We start from the raw sequence: 18,187 nt of genomic DNA, 5'->3' as shown, positions 1-18,187 counted from the left end.
TTGTAACGGACTACTTAGTAAGGTTTTTTAACATAAAAAAAAATGTGCAGAAAAGAGTCGAAATGGCGGATGTAGAACTGAAAGTGAAACTGAAGAAACCTGGAAATATAATATAATCCTGTTTGTGATTAAAGTTAATTATTTATGTGTATGCTACACAAGATGTTGAGTATCTTTATTATTATTATTATTTTTTTAAAGAAGAAACTTGCGAATACAGTATAGGTTAAAAAAAAAAATACCAATAATAAACAGATAAATAATAATAAAAGTAATGACTATAGCAAAATACTTATCCATTGTTTACACACACATAAACAAAGTAAACTAATAACTAGAACTTCCAGGCAGTTTTACGGCTTCCAAGCCCAAGTATATTAGAGAACTAGCTCATTCTGCTCATTCTGTGCCCTTAGCGACACTGTGGTTTTAACCCTTTGCTACCAACGCGCCAGGCACCAGGCACTTAAGCAATTACTGGAAGAAGCGGGTTTAGTTAAAAAAATGCATCAAACAGCAATTTTGGTTTCAGGTCAACACCATTTTTTTTTAAAGTCAGTTGAATTGCTACAGTGTCAAGGATGATGCTTATGAAGTTTGGAGTTAGTCAAGTAAATTGTTTGTCAACTGATGCAGGTTTAAATTTCAAATGTAAACGTATAAGTGGTGGCCATCTTGTTTTATAAAACAACACCATTTTCACATATTTGTATCCCATTGTTCCTGGGACGATAACTACCAAGTCTGGAGTTTGTTGGACAGTTTTCAAACAGCAGCAGTTTGTTGTTCGGGGAACATTTCGATAAGATTTGTGGCAGCCATTTTGACATGAAAATTTATCACAGCAACTTCTACTTCGCAAACTTGATGCAGGTTTGGATGCTGATGATATATGCCAAGTGTCAGATCAATCACTTCACCGATTCTCAAGAAGAAGATTTCGAAAGGTTTTATCAAAAAATTCGTCACTGCGCCAATTGCAGGGACGCAGCAGCAAAATTTTTTCAGCATCAGACAGCCAAAGTATCCTGCTTGTTAGCTGCCAAGTCAGAACCTGATCAGTCACACAGCTTCAAAGCAGCAGCAGTTTAAAGTTTTGGGACAAAAAAAAATTAATAAACAAAAATAAAATCTTAACAATAACAACAGGCTTCCCAATAAACAAAATAATGATAAAACAACACTGACATGGCAAATATACTAAGTTAGCTAGCTAGAGATCAGACATATGTCATATTTACTTTCAACTCCACCCAGAGAAACATTTTAAAAGCAGGACACAAAATAAAATAAAAACGTATATAATTAAAAATAACAGTAAAACATTTATAAGAGGGCTATCTTAGAGGTCTTTTCAATAATTAGTTGTTTGTCTCAGTAGGCATCTGATGTGCCCTGCAGCTGCACGCATATGCACACAGACACAGAGCGGGGCGAAAAACATTTCGGAAGTAATATTTTAAAAAGCGTATAAAGTTAATTTTAATAATAACATGTAAAATAAAAAACAACTAGTTAGTCCCAGTTCTTAGCTTTCGGATGAGTTATAGATCAGCACTTTTGGGCTTGTAGAACAGGAGATATAGACATTTCAAACAAGTGAGTATCAATACAATTTTCCATTGAAGCCAGAAAATGGCAGATTCAAAAATGAAACAAAAATTTAAAAAGCCACACCTACAGCAACCCTAAACCAATTACATGGGGATATTCACTGTAGCCATGGCTATTCCAATTGAAAAACAAGATTGGACGATTGGACGATATCAGTTGATTGGACGGCTGAGATATATCATGTTTCGTCATCCACTACCACTTCTGAAATTAGAGCGCGTTGGTAGCAAAGGGTTAAAACCACAGTGTCGCTAAGGGCACAGAATGAGCTAGTTCTCTAATATAAATGCAAAGAGTGTAGGTTGGTGATCAGTAAAGCTGGCTCTCTGCTTGTGATGCCTCGAGGTTAACGAGGTGTGGTGGGGGGTGGGGGTGTTAGGTAGTATTCAGGGAAAATGTAATGAGGGTGGTTGGCAGCCTCTTAGCTTTAAAACTATAGTTTTGACGTCCTTAAAGACATATCTTTTAAATATTGTCCACAGTACAGACACACGGTACGGACATGCACAGACATTCCACTGAGAGAATATCTTTATAACATTGAAATAAACTAAACGGTTCCACCCGGGCATGTTTCCCCTCTCTCAGTGTCTTGTTGGATTTGCAAACACATCAGCAGTGAGAGCTAAAGGATTAGGACTTGCAGCAGCCAGAACTCTTCATCTCCTTATTCACATACTCATGCAGTTTGAATCCAGGTTCGTTTGGCATCTTCATTGATCTGTGTTTCAGCTCCCTGCAACAGCCAGATAAAACACACTGTATTAATATATCTGTTCGTCATATCATATTGTATATCACGTTGTGACAGAAATACAATGAGTTCTGGTGATAAATCTCCCTCCCGACCGCTGAGGGCGCTAAAAAACAGGAGGAGAAGTATCTGGAAAGGCTGGCCTGACAGTTCGTTTCTGGAACCGGGAAGTCGGTACGGTACTCTGTTGTAAGACCGTATTGACCTGAAAGGTAAACGAGGGACAGCTGCAACCATTTACCTAGATGTCATGCGGGATTACATATAGGGGCCAGGGTAATGCTGATCTTTTCCTTCGTTTGGGTAAACGTTGAAGAGAGAGAAGGACAGAGAGAAGAGCTCTCATTTAATAAGCAAATGTGTTGTGTGTTGTTTTTTGGTTGTTTAATAATTGTCTGTGTTTTTGCACCACTAGACAGTTAAACTCACAAATCCGGAGCTGTTGCCGAGGGTCAGCACGAACCTGATCACCACTGCACCAACCGTCAAGAAATACCCATGTCTTCACTCACCACAAGCACGTCTGCCCTCACCCAGGACTGGTGACCGTGTGTTTGTTTTTGTTCGGGACTGTGCCCTGTTTTTGTTATCCCCGCGCTTTACACATTGTTGCGTATAGCCAGGGATTTATTATTTTACGGTCACCAGACCTGGATTATAAATAAAAGCACTTTTTCACTGGATATTGTTGTCTGCCTGTCACTCCTGCATCGCATCACTGCTACACCTGTTCCCCTTCACCAGCCACTTTGCCACACATGTCTATTAAGATATTAAATCAATTTAGAGATTTTATGTCAACAATATTCCCCTTATGTTCAAACTTTGCTTTAAGATTTTTCTTATCACTTAATCATACTTACATTTACTGTACATCGTAACTGCAGTAAACTACACTGTCTTCCTGAATTCCCTGAGTAAAAATAAGTTGTGCTTGAAAGTGGAAGTGCTGGCTTTCATGGCCAGTGATGCTGTAGCTACATTTGCAAAGGTAAGCAGTAGGAGGTGACCGTACACATGAAGACAGGGAGATTAGAAAGCCAGTTCAGTGCTTAAAGAAATAACTGCTTGCACCAAAGGTAGGGTTTAATCCATTGCACAAAACAATTAAAGTGCACTTACTTTGCGATGGCCATGAATGCCAACTCAACATTCAAGCCAGTCTTGGCACTTGTCTCCATAAACGGCACTCCAAACTCCTATGGGAAGAATTCAGATTTGGGCATACATGTACATTTGCTATCAGTTAAATAACTGCCAAACGCCCTTCAAATTATAATGTCCACCGTCTACCACTTCTGAGTACAGCATCACATCCTCAAGTTTCTTATTTCAATTAAAAAAGACTGCCTGGGTTAACACAACTTAACAGGAGCACATCCACAGGATGATAAGACTGTCATTGTCACAGTAATTTCTGTTCCTTATTTTACCATTAAAACAAATGTATTAATTAGCTAGTTGAATGTTTCTATGTTCTTAAGGGCTATGTGAATTAGAGGATTCAGTTGCCGAACAGTTTACAAAGATTGGACAGTTGATGTATGTTATATTAAATGATAAAACACAATCAACCCTGTGTTCCATTGAACACAATAGCTTTTGTTTAAGTACAGGAAGCAATACATTTATATTGTTATGTGTTTATTCTGAGTTTTGAAATAGCTTTCCTTGTATTGGAAAGGACTTTAAGTGGACAGGAACTAGTACTCCTGTTCTTTTCAGGCATACAGAGCTAATTACCTATCGTGTATATACAGCATCTAATACACTCAGATCTTCTGATATAATGCTGTACTGCTTTCTCGCAAATTGTACTATTATCTAGTAATAAATAAATAAATAAATAAATAATAACTGAAAAACTAAAAGCATTCCAGTAAAACCGTTAGGAAAAGTAGCTAATGCACAAATATACAGGAGCGTACAAATGTAATTTACATCCTTTATATACCTACCTGCATGAAAACTACTGGTTGTGAGAATTTACATTTCGGTCAGTAATCAGTTATTAGAAACAATAGGCACTCGAGTCAAAATGTTAGACCACTTTGTGCTTTAATTAGGCATCTTACTCAACTTAAGTCTCATGCATTTTACCATTTGTGGATATATGTTGCTTTTCTCTTACTATTTTTAATTAACTGCATGTGGGTCTAATAAAGTCATTAATTAAATTAGATAATCACTAATTTGCCTATTTTGACAATTTTCCAATAATTTCAGTTACAGTGGTTTGATTTCATATGCATAACAAATCAAAACTACAGAAGCAATGTGGTGCTCTAATACATGTGCACACTACTGTATCCTGCAATGCAATTTAGCAAATGCTGTCTGCAATGGACAGGACTAGAAGTATGACAATTACATACATCTCCTGACAAACGTCCGATTTGCTTCTGTGTCTTTAACCTACATGTGGTAATTGTCTTAGTGTAAAAGGCACGCAAAACATCAATTTGATATCCCTCTTGAAGGCAGTGAGCACAAACCTACCTTGGCTAGCTTTTCTCCTTCCTCTCTCTTTACAACCCTCTCGTGGGTGGCATCAGCCTGGAAATGATAAGAAATAGCAATTCAGTCAGCCTGTGGCATAGCGCTGGAGCATGTCTGTCAGTGTGTGAAGGACTGAGAAATGCAGAGCACAGATCCATACAGTGAAATGTCATGAAAAGTTGATTTAATTGACATGTTGCCTACAGACTTGACTTAAAGCGCATCTGTAGCAGGGCGGGGGCCATGCAAACAAGAAAGGGGCTTCTGTGATTGTTTTTTGTAAATATGAGCGTTAAATAATAGTGGGATTGGTTTTAATGGGGAACCTGACGTTCTGTGTGTAGCAGGCTGCCCACTCGGTTTACCTGTGGGAACGAGCAGCGTGTGTGTGTTTACCAGCAGCAAGCTCCTAATCAGACGGTGGGCGTGGTGCAGCAGAGCGCCAGGAATAAAAGGGTCCCGATTATACAGATTGCGCTGCTGCTGCTGCTGCTGCTGCTGAAGCATCAGTCGGTCTGTGCTGCTGAATGACTGGGTTCAGGAAACAAAGCGAACACCTTTAACAGCGGTCGTGTGTACAGCGGGCCAGATAAGCTGCCTACCTTCTGTTTTTAAAAATACACATAGCAATTTTGCTGCACAGCTTGTCTGCCTTCCCTCCTGCCTCCCCTAAAAAACTTCCACTAACAACTACATCTCCCAGAAGACAATGTCCAGTTACTAGGAAACTAACATTATCCAGTCTCTGGCTAGACATGTTGTCTTTGCAGCCAATCAGTAAGAAAAAGAGAAATTCAACGCTACACAGGTTGAAGCGTAAACACCCCAGTCCAGCTACAAATCCAACTGCAACCATCATCAGAGGCAACCACTAAAAAAATGTGCCTGTAATATTAAACAAACTGTTTTATAATTTATTAATGCATTTCCTTAAATTTTTATTTATCTGTATGGCTAAATGGCTATGTGGCAGGGCAAAGCTCTGCCCTTTTTAAATTGGCAGGGATGGGGTTATTCCCCTACCTGCCTGGGTTGATTGTGTTCAGGTGGCTGGGGTTGATTAGTTGATTAACATAATTAACGATCAATCACCGCCCAGCCTCCTGACATAAAAGGAGGCCTCTGCTTCCCATTAAGGGAGGAGGGAGCTGAGGAAGCAGGTTGTTTGTATTTTTGCAATTTTGAATCCAGTGAAGGCATTGCCCAGCCTGGAAACCTTTATTTTGTAGTTTTGCTTAGCCTTTTGTTATTTGTGTTTAAATACTGTTATTTTTGCCCTTGTGCACTTTTATTTTGTGTTTTTTGCAAGATTGCTATGCATATTTAAAATGGCAGGTAGGGAGCTTATCTGGGCCACTCGTACACACGATCGCTGTTAGAGGTATTCGCTTTGTTTCCTGAACCCAGTTGTTCAGCAGCAGCACAAACATGCTGACCCTTACGGCTGTATGGCAGCCCTGATCTGTATAATCAGGACCTTTTTATTCCTGGTGCTCTGCTGCACCATGCCAACCTTCTGATTAGGAGCTCACAGCTGGTAAACACACAGTGGGCAGGCTGCTACACACAGTGTCAGGTTGCCCATTAAAACCAATCCCACTATTATTTAACGCTCATATTTACAATAAACATTCGGCAGGGGAATAGCCTGGACTTGAACTGATGACCTCCAGGCTATGGGGCACATAGCACTCCACGGGGACTGCCTTTACCGGATGCTCCACTCGGAAGCACCCTATAGTGAAGTTTTAAGATGTTTAAGAATTTAATGCCAAAATATAAGTAACGAAATGTATTTGCAATCAGTGTGATACCTCAAAAAAAATGCACTGAGCGATAAAGAACCTTGTAGAACACAAACATGGTTGTATAGTAGTTCAGAGAAACATTGTAGTTAAAATGGGAGGCTTTTTTTAATGCCTACCCCATTACTATTAAAGACTGTACAGTATTTATCGAGATTACGCATGACTTCAAGGTAATGTTGCATTTTACCCCTTGAAAATACATTTTACTCTGTCAGTATTAAAATTAGAGGGTAAGTTACTTATCTGGAGCACTGTGTGCTGGTAGCGTCATGTGGGGTTCCTGAATGTACTATATGTAAATAAACCTGCACACTTGCGGGGCATGTCAATCCCAACCTTCTGTCACTGTCTCCTGTCAATCAAGCAGTGAACACTCATCTACATCCTTGTGGTGGAGTGTCCTACCCCTTTATGTTTATTAGTGTTTTATGTTGTATATAGTGTGTTAATGTTGGTGTTTATGTATAAAATACACAGGATATAAATATGGGTTATGAGCACATGTGTTATAAAGTGTAATTTGTATTTAGGCACGACGATTGCACAGCACTTCATGTGCAGGTAAAATGTAATTATATGTGAGCAAGGGAAACTGCACTTTATTAATTCACGTGCAGTTGTACCGAGATTCCAATTGAATGACTGATTAGCAATCGAGTCTCGGTACAGCTGCATAAAAGCAGCATGTTGTCACTCACTGTGTTCGGTGAGTGGAGAACAGATGTGGAGAGGAGAGAATTAAAAACAAAGAGAAGTAAAAGTACTGTAAATACTTGATTTCACTCACTGTGTTTGTCTCTTTATCCGCTGTGTTAGTGTCTGTTTCGTTTAGTGTTAATTCGTTTTGTCTGTCTGTTTATTTTGGCCTCAAGTGCTGTATCCTGTTTTGGTGTGCTGTTTTTGGTTTTGGGAAAAAGAAAAGGGGGAAGAAGCGGCCGGAGGAAGCAGCAGCAACAGCAACACCAGCAGCAGCCAGTGCATCAAAAGCAGCGCAGGGCTGGTCGCAGGTCCTGTGCTGTCTCTTCCAAGCCAGACATCTGCCTCACCTGCCTGAAGGCTGAGAAGTGGTGCTTTGCTGTTGGTGAGGTCTGGCATGTAGCACCTGACCAACCCGCTCTATGGCAGGAGAGGAAGGAGCCCGAGCATCCAGCGTCGGTGGAAGAAACCTTGCTTGCTCGAGGCCCAACATCCAGGGGGATCTGGGACTGGCTAACGGGCCCTCAAGGGTGGATGGTAAGGGACCTCCCAGAGGCGACTAACCTGCTGTGGGCCCGAGATGGGGAGCATTGGGAGACCTGGGAACAGCAACACCAACCAGCGTCCCTCTCAGATATCGCAGCCATGGTGCTCAATTACCTAGCTGCAGATATGGGAGGGGTCCTGCCATCTCCAGCACCAAAGGGAGAGGAGCCATTGCTACCATCTCCAGTGCAAGAGGGAGAAGCCCTGCTGTCTCCAATGCCAGAGAGAGATTAGCTATTGCTGGCTGCCATCTCCAGCGCAAGAGGGAGAGGAGCCATTGCTACCATCTCCACCAGCAGAGGGAGAAGGCCTGCTGGTTTCCCTTCCACAGTCTGAAGGGCAGAAGCACGAACATCCACAGCCCAAGAGGGAGGACGCCGAGTGTCTGCAGCCCAAGAAAGGGAAGCCCCCAGGTCCACAGCCCAGGATGAGAACAGTGGAGGAAAAATGCCTGCTGTTCCCACCTCCAACAGCAGAGGGTGAATGCCTGCTGGTTCCACCTCCACCACTGTGGGAGGATTACATGTCGTTCCCACCACCACCAGGAGAGGGAGAATGCCTGCTGGTTTCACCACCACCCTGAGGAGAGGAGCAGGAGCTGCTTCTGCCTCCATCCCTACCACGCATGGAAGAAAACCAGGAGCTGCCACCACAGAGCCAGCACTACCCCCTGAGTATTATCTTCCCTGCACAGCACAGCACAGACACAAGCACCACTTTCCCAGGATTAAAGGGAGAGCCACACCAGTCCCTTGCAAGTGAGGGAGAGCCGTACCAGTCTCCTGCAATAAAGAGAGAGCCGCACCAGTCCCCTGCAACAGGAGAAAACTACACGCTGCTCCCACCTTTGTTGCCAGGAGACTACACGCTGCTCCCACCTCCACTGCTATGGAGCAGAACAGCAGGAGCTGCCTCTGACTGCGCCACCTCCACCAGCAGAGGGTGAATTCCTGCTCGTTCCGCCTCCACCGTCATGGGAGGACTGTTTGCAGCTCCCACCCCCACCAGCAGAAGGTGAATTCCTGCTGGTTCCGCCTCCACCGCCATAGGAGGACTGCTTGCAGCTCCCACCTCCACCAGCAGAGGGTGAGTACCTGCTGGTTCCGTCTCTACCGCCCAAGGATGCCTGCCTCACTCCGCCCAAAGTTGCCTGTCTCGCTCCGCCCAAGGTTGCCTGCTGCTCCGCATTGCCTGGGGTTGCCTGCTGCGCCATATCGCCTGGGGAGCTACCGGTTACAGGTTATGAGGGAGAAGTGGAGCTCCCAATGCTTCCTCTATGGCCAGGGGCTCCCCTCCCGAGTTCGCCTCCCGAGGGTCCTACGCTGGTGCTGCCGTCGCCTCCCGAGGGTCCGCTGCTGCTGCTGCTGCCCTCGCCTCCCGAGGGTCCGCTGCTGCTGCTACCGTCGCCTCCCGAGGGACCGCTGCTGCTACCGTCACCTGGGGTCGATGGCTCTGCTTCATCTGGGGTCGCTGGAACTGCTTCCCCTGAGGTTGCTGTCATCCCTGCTTTTCCGCAGGAAATACTATGGCAGGAGCCCAACAAAGGGGAGCTGCCGGCTATGAAGGGGGGATTGGTCAGGAGACCACCTTCCCCCGCAGCACTTTTGCTGCAGGGAATTTGATGGCCGAAGCCCAACAAGAGGGGGCTGCCGGTTACAGAGAAAGGGGGGGCAGGGAGGTCAGGCGGCCACCCCCACAGACAGCCAGACAGTTGCCAGGATTGCCTTGGCCACTACGGCTGTTGGAGTGGGAGGAAGAACTCCCACCGTGGCCGCCACCTTTGGTCCATTGCTGCCCCTGTTCCTCGGCCAGGACTACGACCGGGACTTTGGGACTGAGGGGGAGGTGGCCATTGAAGCCAGGTGTGCTGCGCACAAGGCGGTGGCACATGTGTCGGAGTGTCCTGTCCCTTTATGTTTATTAGTGTTTTATGTTGTATGTAGTGTGTTAATGTTGCTGTTTATGTATAAAACACATGGGATATAAATATGGGTTACGAGCACAAGTGTTTAAAATGTATACTTGTATTCAGGTAGGAGGATTGCACAGCAATGTAATAATATGTGAGCATGGGAAACTGCACTTCATTAATTCACATTCAATTGTACCAAGACTCCAATTGAATGATTGATTAGCAATCGAGTCTCGGTACAGCTGCATAAAAGCAACATGTTGTCACTCACTCGGGGTTGTGTGTTTGGTGAGTGGAGAACAGGTGTGGAGAGGAGAGAATTAAAAACAAAGAGAAGTAAAAGTACTGTAAATACTTGATTTCACTCACTGTGTTTGTCTCTTCGTCCGCTGTGTTAGTGTCTGTTTCGTTTAGTGTTAATTCGTTTTGTCTGTCTGTTTATTTTGGTCTCAAGTGCTGTATCCTGTTTTGGTGTGCTGTTTTTGTACAACTGTTTTATTTTCTGGTAGTAATAAACCGAGCAGCAGCACATTTCATTCACCATTTCACCTCACAGTGCTGTGTGTTCTTCCGGGTCTGACGGTCACCACTACAGCTGTCCTGTTCACAGTCCTCCAGAGAATTAAATCATACAGATCACATCTGCTATTATCTGCATCTGCTATTATCACCTGTTGTTACAGCATCACAATTATTTTCAAAACTTTAATGCCAAATCTTACAGAAATTAAGGTGTTGTTATAAAAAATTGTTATAAAACTATTGTCATACAATGTTGTTATTATTGAATTGTAATTGTGTTGGAAAATGCTGAATTGTAAATGAAAGAGTGGACCCGCATTTTGGTCATTTTTACATTATAACCTGCAGACCTGCGACAGTCATTGTACAACCTGCAAAATAAAACTTATATTTAAGATCACTGTTAGGGTGATGTCTGTGTAACTGCAATCTATAAATGAATGAAAGTTAGTGACTCCAGGGTAATGGGTAGAAGGCCTGTGTCTCCCAGGCTCCTCTTTGATAGGTGTTTTGTAGTGTCTTTTTAGGTAGGGTGATAATAAAGCTAGTGTGTTTTGTTATTTCATATACATTTTCAACTGATGCAATTAAAAGGCGTCACCAAAAGAACCTTTGTTCCTATAACTTCAAACCCTCAATCGTGAAAGATAAAGCTTGATTAAGCAAGCATTTTGCTTAATGGCTCAGTATTATAAAAGCTAATTGCAACCTGAAAGTGACCTATTGGGCAAGGTATGTAATGAAGTCTTCCAAGATGCCTCTCTTGCTTGGTCCTGCCTTGAGACTAATTAAGAAAATAAGGCTTGTCCCTTGTTAGCACACCATTCTCCTCTACTGGGAGGGGGAGGGGTTAATTTAAAAGCACACAATCTCGTCTCTTTTAAAATGTTCTCAGTGGTTTAGATTCTACTACTTCACCATTTATAACTCTTTGTAAAAAAGTTCTTCTGACCTTTTATGCCCTCTTGTGCTTCTCTCTGTGCTAAATTTGTAATGCCTTGGGTTAACTTGATCTATACCATGATTTAAAGCCACCCCTCTTTCCCTTCTTTTTTCTAGGCTGAACAGACTTAATTATTGTAACCTGTCCTCACAGCTCCTGTCCTGGGATCAGCCTAGTTGCCCTTCTCTGTACCTTCTCGAGTGCAGCGATGTCTTTTGTTTTTGTACTGAGGTGACCAAAATGCACACTAGGTGTGGTCCAACTTTGGCACTGCATAATATTAGCATAATCTCTCTAGACCTGTGTGGCAGGCTGGCGAGTGGATAGAGGCCCAGAGACAGACTGCAGTTCAAAAAAATAACTATTTTATTATAAATAAACAAAAATAAAGTGCACAAGGGCAAAATAACAGATACTCAAACACAAATAAAGCAAAAACAAAACTCACAAAAATAAAGTTTCCAGGCTGGGCAATGCCTTCACTGGATTTAGAAAATTCAAAAAACCACAAAACAAACACCAACCTGCTTCCTCAGCTCCCTTCTCCCCAAATGAGAAGCAGAGGCCTCCTTTTATATCAGGTGGCTGGGCGCTGATTGATCGTTAATCAACCTAATCAACTAATCAACCCCAGCCACCTGAACATAATAAACCCAGGCAGGTAGGGGAAGTTAACCCCATCCCTGCCAATTTAAAGGGCAGAGCTTTGCTCTGCCACAACTTGTATTCCACACTTTTTGCAATATAGCCTTACATTCCATTTCCCTTTTTAATGGCCTCACCACACTGGCGATATACTTTTGATGATAACTATAACTACTATAGCTACTACTCCATATCTCTCTGAGATCCTTTTCAATGCTCTCATCCCCTATTTCCACCCTGTTCTTTTTATACTAACCTGTATTATTGTGCCCAATATGCACTATTTGAAAATCTCATCTAGGAGTTATCTGGAAGTGCTATTGAACAAAGCATCCCAGCACACTTTACAAACAGAAAAAGGCTCCAAACTGCTCATTAATGAAAGACCAAATCAAATTTGGAAATTAGTTCCACAGTGAAGGAGCTCAATCTAAAAGCACTTGAACCACAGGGTTTGAATCAAGTTCTTGGAATAAACAAAAGGCCATCATTTGCCAATCTCAAAGTATGCGCCAGTTTCTAGGGAAAAAGTAACTTACAGCAAGGCCAAAACCACAAATAGTCCTGCAAGTGAGCAGCAGTATTTTTAAATCAATGTGCTGCTTCATGAGAAGCCAATGTAGTGATCTTAAAACTGGGAACATATAGCACATAGACTTAGTTTGTGTAATTATTCTTACTGTTGCATTTTGAATCAGCTGCAACTGTTCAACGAGGCACCAGGGACACCAGCAAACAAGGAATTACAATGATCAGCCCTAGAGCTTACAAAAGAGTGAATCAGTGTCTCAGCGTCAGCCTGGGACAGCAGCATAGGCATCAACCCAGCTATACTTCTCAGATGCCAAAAACAAATCTTAGTAATTGAAATAAAAATGTTCCCAGATTCCATTTAAAATACGAACCAAAAGCCTACCATGGAAAGAAATAGCAAGGAAGGAATTGTGCCAAGGGGACAGTGTGGACCAGAAAGTAAAACCTCAGGTCTGCTTGAATTTAATTTAATTCTGAGATCCAGGTCTGCACCTCAGAAAGAAAACAGGACAGCACAGAGAGGCTGCCTCAATGTGGAGTGAGAGTGTGAGATAAACCAGAGTGTCATCTGCATAAAAATGAAAATTCTGATTATAATGACAATCTAGCCTAAGCATACAGAGGTAGAAAAGCATGGGACCCAGACTGGAGTCATGGGACAGCCCTGGGGCACACCACAGCACCCCTCCATACAACTGGTGGAGAAGGAACCCATTGTTACAATCAGAAGCCCTGGGGCAGCCCTGGGACACACCACAAGAAATAGGTTGTGTTTCGAATTACCATCCTTCTCCTGGAACATTTTGAAAAGACGCAGAGAAAAAACTACATTACCAACAAGCCTTTCAGTTTTCAGAAAACTGTATTTGGTTGGCAATAAGAAGCAATGTCAGCTTATCTATCTAATTTAATTATGGGTTTTCCAGGAAAACAACCATACCTCTTGAGGAGGTCAGTCCCATCTATAAAGTGTGTGCTACATTGTGCAAGTGTTTTTGTAAGCAGAAGCGTCTCTTGATATATTCTTCACATGCGGAGGATAGTAACTCTTTTGAGCACAACACACTTTACCAGGCCCCTTTTAAGTGAAACAGATTAAGGTTGGGAATACTCATTAGTGTTACAAATAGACTCATGGCGCTGTTACCACTTACCTTATTACCCAGTAGCATGAGCACAACATCCTGCTGTGCATATTCATGGATTTCTGTCAGCCATGCCTAAGGGGTACACAGACAGAACTGAATGAGTTGTCAACGGCACTTCAGAGATTGAAAACTAAATCAGGAGGAGCACAGACCAATTTAGATGTTATAAGCATTTTATAGTACTCCCTTATCTTACTCTCCAAAGTCACCAAGGGAATGACAGTCACAGCTTTAAAAGCCATTTTCTAGTATTTGTTGTTTGTTTCTTATTTGCACATAAAAAAAAAAAACGCCTACACACAACATATTAACTTATACATGATCTGTTTTACAGAAACTCCATGCCACACAATAAAGCAGAATATAGCTGTATATATTTGTATGTGTGTGTGTGAGAGAGAGAGAGAGAAAGAGACAGAGAGGAAATGTATAAGTTGTGTGTAGAGAGTTTCTGCTCTGTTCAGATTTGTTCATGCTCCCTGTGACTGGTGTCAGTGGCAGCTGGAAATGCATTGGATAGGGGTGGGATTGATCATTTTGACTCCAGTCTTCAGGCAGCATGGTAACAGGTTACAATTAGTATATCCAACAAAACTGCTGCAAGAAAGGAAGGACATCTCTATATAACCCTCTCAATGACACACAGCCAATTCGGAATTAACAAACAGTATCAAAAATCTTCCCCACTACTGAAAAACAAAGGGGTGTTCCTATCATATTAGAATAGCATGAAAATACAAGATTACAGCCATCGCTAGGGTGGCTAAAAATTCTTCAGAAATACTGACAGATGTTAAGGGGGAAAGAAGTTTTTATTGAGAAATATATATATATATATATATATATATATATATATATATATATATATATATATATATATATATATATATATTAAAAATACAAAACTGAAAGATCATAACTGGATAAATGTCCTTTGACAGCAATTACAGCTGTGAGTCTGTTGGGATAGGTCCCTACCAACTTTGCACACCTAGATTTGGCAATATTTGACCATTCTTCTTTACAAAACTGTTCAAGCTCTGTCACGTTCGTTGGGAAGCGTTGATGGACAGCCACAAATTTTCAACTGGATTTAGGTCGGGGCTCTGAATGGGCCACTCAAGGGTATTTACCTTTTTGTTCCTTAGCCACCCCAGTGTAGCTTTGGCTGTGTGCTCTGGGTCATTGTCATGAACTTCTGACCGAGTTTCAGCTTTCTTGCAGAGGGCAGCAGGTTTTCCTCAAGGACTTCTCTGTACTTTGCTCCACTCATTTTCCCTTCTATCCTGACAAGTGCCCCAGTCCCTCCCGATGAGAAACATACCCATAACATGATGCTGCCACCACCATGTTTCAGAGTAGGGATGGTGTTCTTTGGGTGATGCGCTGTGTTGGGTTTGTGCCAAACAACACTTTGCATTTAGGCCAAAAAGTTCCATTTTAGTTTCGTCAGACCACAAAACTTTTTGCCACATGGCTACGGAATCTCCTGAGTGTTTTTTTTTTGCATACTTCAAACAGGATTCAAGGTTGGCTTTCTTGTGTAATGGCTTATTGCCACCCTATCACACAGGCCAGATTTGTGGAGTGCTTGGGATATTGTTGTCACATGCACACTTTGACCAGTCTTGGCCATTAAAGCTTATAGCTCATGCAAAGCTGCCATTGGCCTCTTGTTAGCCTCTCTGATCAGTCTATTTCTTGCTCAGTCATCCAGTTTGGAGGGATAGCCTGATCTAGGCAGGGTCTTGGTGGTGCCATACACCTTCCACTTCTTAATAATTGTCTTGACCATGCTCCAAGGGATATTTTTTATACCCATCCTCTGATCTGTGCCTTTCAACAACTTTTTCCCGGAGTTCTTTTGAAAGCGCCTTGGTGCTCATGGTTGAGTCTATGCTTTGCAATGCACTACCCAGCAGAGGGAACCTACAGGAACTGCCTAATTTACCCTGAATTCATGTGAATCACTACAATTTAACACTGCTGGAGGCCACTTAACTTGGTGTGTGATTTTGAAGGTGATTGATTAAACCTGAGCTCATTTAGGATTACTATTGCAAGGGGGGTGGACACTTATCCAACCAAGCTATTTCAGTTTTTATTTTTAATTAATTTTCTACAAATTTCTAGAACATTTTTTTCACTTGGAAGTTGTGGGGTAGGATGTGTAGATGAATGAAAAAAAAAATTTTAATTCAACAAATGGAGAAAATTTTGAAAGGGGGTGTAGCCTTTCTATAGGCACTGTAGGTGTATATTTATTTTCACAAAACACAAAAACAAAGCAAAAGTCTAACTCCACCAAGGAGTGCCAGCTATACTTTAATAGGTTTTTAACATACAAATCGGATGGCTAATCCGTTTACTGAATCATCAGAATAAAACAAAACAATGCAAGTATCAAAATACCTTTTCAAGGTCTGAACACACAGAGGCTTCATCCAGAGGCTGACAGATCTTTTAGACCTTGTTTTATACCTGCCTTCTTGACTGCACGCAGGTGTTTCTCATTCTATTAGAGCCAGAGCTGTGCTCAATAGGCAGAGCGCTCTGCCGTGGCGCTATGTCACATAAGTTAGCTCTTACTGAACAGTGTGTTACAAAGAGAGAATTTTTTCTGATTAACTTAAACAACGTTTTCCAATTTTTAATGAAACTTGGTTGTCACTTAAATGTGTAGCACGCACTGGGTGCACCTTTGCTTACTTTTCCATGACACACATGGAGCTATTTTTGTTACTTGTTGGGCGAAGTGAGTTTTTAATAACACAGGTTGTGTGATTGTGCGGGTCTATAGACAACATGAATAAAACCAATAAGTCACCTTGAGTATGAAAGATGAATCATCGTGTAGGGGCTGATAAAATGTCAAGTAGCGTACAGTCATACATAGTGTAGACTTGATACACAAAGCAGTTGGGAGCAGACCCTGTTCAGAGTGATGATCATCTATAGTCACAAAAAATGCAAGGTCTCGGTTTTTATTCTTAAATTTAATCCAAAACAATTATTATTAGTTTATTTAGCAAACACCTTTATCCAAGGTGACTTAAAGAGACTAGGGTCTGTGAACTACACATCAGCTGCAGAATCACTTACAATAACATCTCACCCAAAAGACAGAGCACAAGGAGGTGAAGTGACTTGTTCAAGGTCACAAGGATAGTCAGATATTTGAACCTGGGACCTTCTGGTTACAAGCCCTTTTCGTTAACCACCGGACCACATATATGTTTTGGTCCCATTCTGGCAGTTGCAAATATTTTTAACACCAATATTAAGGTGATCAAACCAGGGGTCTGGCGATTCTGCCTATGGAGGGTTCTGCCGCACTGCTCACGAACTTTGTAGTTTTCAACTAGTCGTATAATTGAATACTAATCACTGAAGCACAATCTTTCTTAATTTTTAAAAGAAGTATAAACACTCCTGTAAAGGTAAATAATAATCAGAATACTCATATTAAGTTATTTTGTTTATAACGCTTATATTGTGTATGTCCCGAGACCCTCATTATAGTGGGGGAGCACTGTATATTCATAAATGTATTTACATTTATATTTATACCTTGTTTAAAAATGTGCATTGATTCAAATGGCGTCATTAGGAGGAGAATGGACATCATGAACAACAAAACCTCCCAGATGCTTGTAACTCAGTTAACTAGGGATTTCAACATGTAAACAAAACACTGGGGTAAATCACATACAAAAAAAAACAAAAACAAAAAACACTTTTAAGTGCTGAGTTTACTTTTTTTGTTCAAATGCAGCTACTATAGTGTATTCACAACTATACTGTATGTATTGTGCATCACAGTTCACACTGGAAAGTTCTGAACATAAATGATCAGTCAAATGCTGCAAATCCATAATTGTTTGTAAGCAGTTTATTATGTGATTTTTGTGTTTGGAAATAAACCCTCAAACATTTGGTAATATTAATTATCATGCAAATTATATTGTTTGTAATACGTTATCGTACACAAAATATTAGTATTACGAATACATATATTTTATGCTTATGTTTTAATGTGTATATAAGGCATATAAACTCTGACTAACATCTTGGCTGTAAATATTAAAAAGAGGTACAATTTCATTCATTCCTATATCAACTTGTGTAGTACTCATTGGAGACAGCACTGTCAATCATAGTACTGCAGCTGGAAGCATTTAAAAAAAATAAAATAAATCATTAAAATAAAATACATAAAGTCATGATCCACAAGAACCACAAGTCATAAGTGACCTAAGCAATTCAAATTAAATTACCCACGGAGAATTATTAAACTGACGAACACCCACCAACTTAATCTTGGTGATGGAGCCCAAATGCGCATGAGTAACTTTTGAGTTAACAAAAAATAGAAAAATCTAAATAACATGTTTAAACATGTAGCCATTTTTTTTTATTTTAGCGCTAACCCCCCCCCAAAAAAACTCTGACTAATTTGTCAAAACAATTTTTTTTCACAATTCTGAAACTTAAGTATAAAACAGTGAGTATATATTAAATTGTACAACACCCCCAACAACACCCCCCAAATAGCCCAGTAAAAAA

At 41.3% G+C, this 18,187-nt stretch overlaps 1 protein-coding gene across 1 annotated transcript in view; it reads right to left on the bottom strand.

Moving 5' to 3' along the window:
* Positions 1 to 1,139: 1,139 nt before the first annotated feature.
* LOC121300656 (ras-related protein Rab-26-like) overlaps positions 1,140 to 18,187 on the bottom strand; it is a 135,368-nt gene continuing 118,320 nt past the window's right edge. Inside the window, exons 6-9 of the mRNA XM_041229300.1 lie at positions 13,628 to 13,693; positions 4,868 to 4,924; positions 3,491 to 3,567; positions 1,140 to 2,350 (exon numbers count right to left, since the gene is read on the bottom strand). Coding sequence (XP_041085234.1) covers positions 2,248 to 2,350; positions 3,491 to 3,567; positions 4,868 to 4,924; positions 13,628 to 13,693 — 303 coding nt within the window. The 3' untranslated portion in view covers positions 1,140 to 2,247. The remainder of the gene's footprint in view (positions 2,351 to 3,490; positions 3,568 to 4,867; positions 4,925 to 13,627; positions 13,694 to 18,187) is intronic.

Source organism: Polyodon spathula, chromosome 26, assembly GCF_017654505.1.
Source record: "Polyodon spathula isolate WHYD16114869_AA chromosome 26, ASM1765450v1, whole genome shotgun sequence".
In the NCBI taxonomy this organism is placed as follows: Eukaryota; Metazoa; Chordata; class Actinopteri; order Acipenseriformes; family Polyodontidae; genus Polyodon; species Polyodon spathula.
Note: the sequence above shows the minus strand (reverse complement) of the source record. Positions and strands in the feature narration are given on the sequence as shown.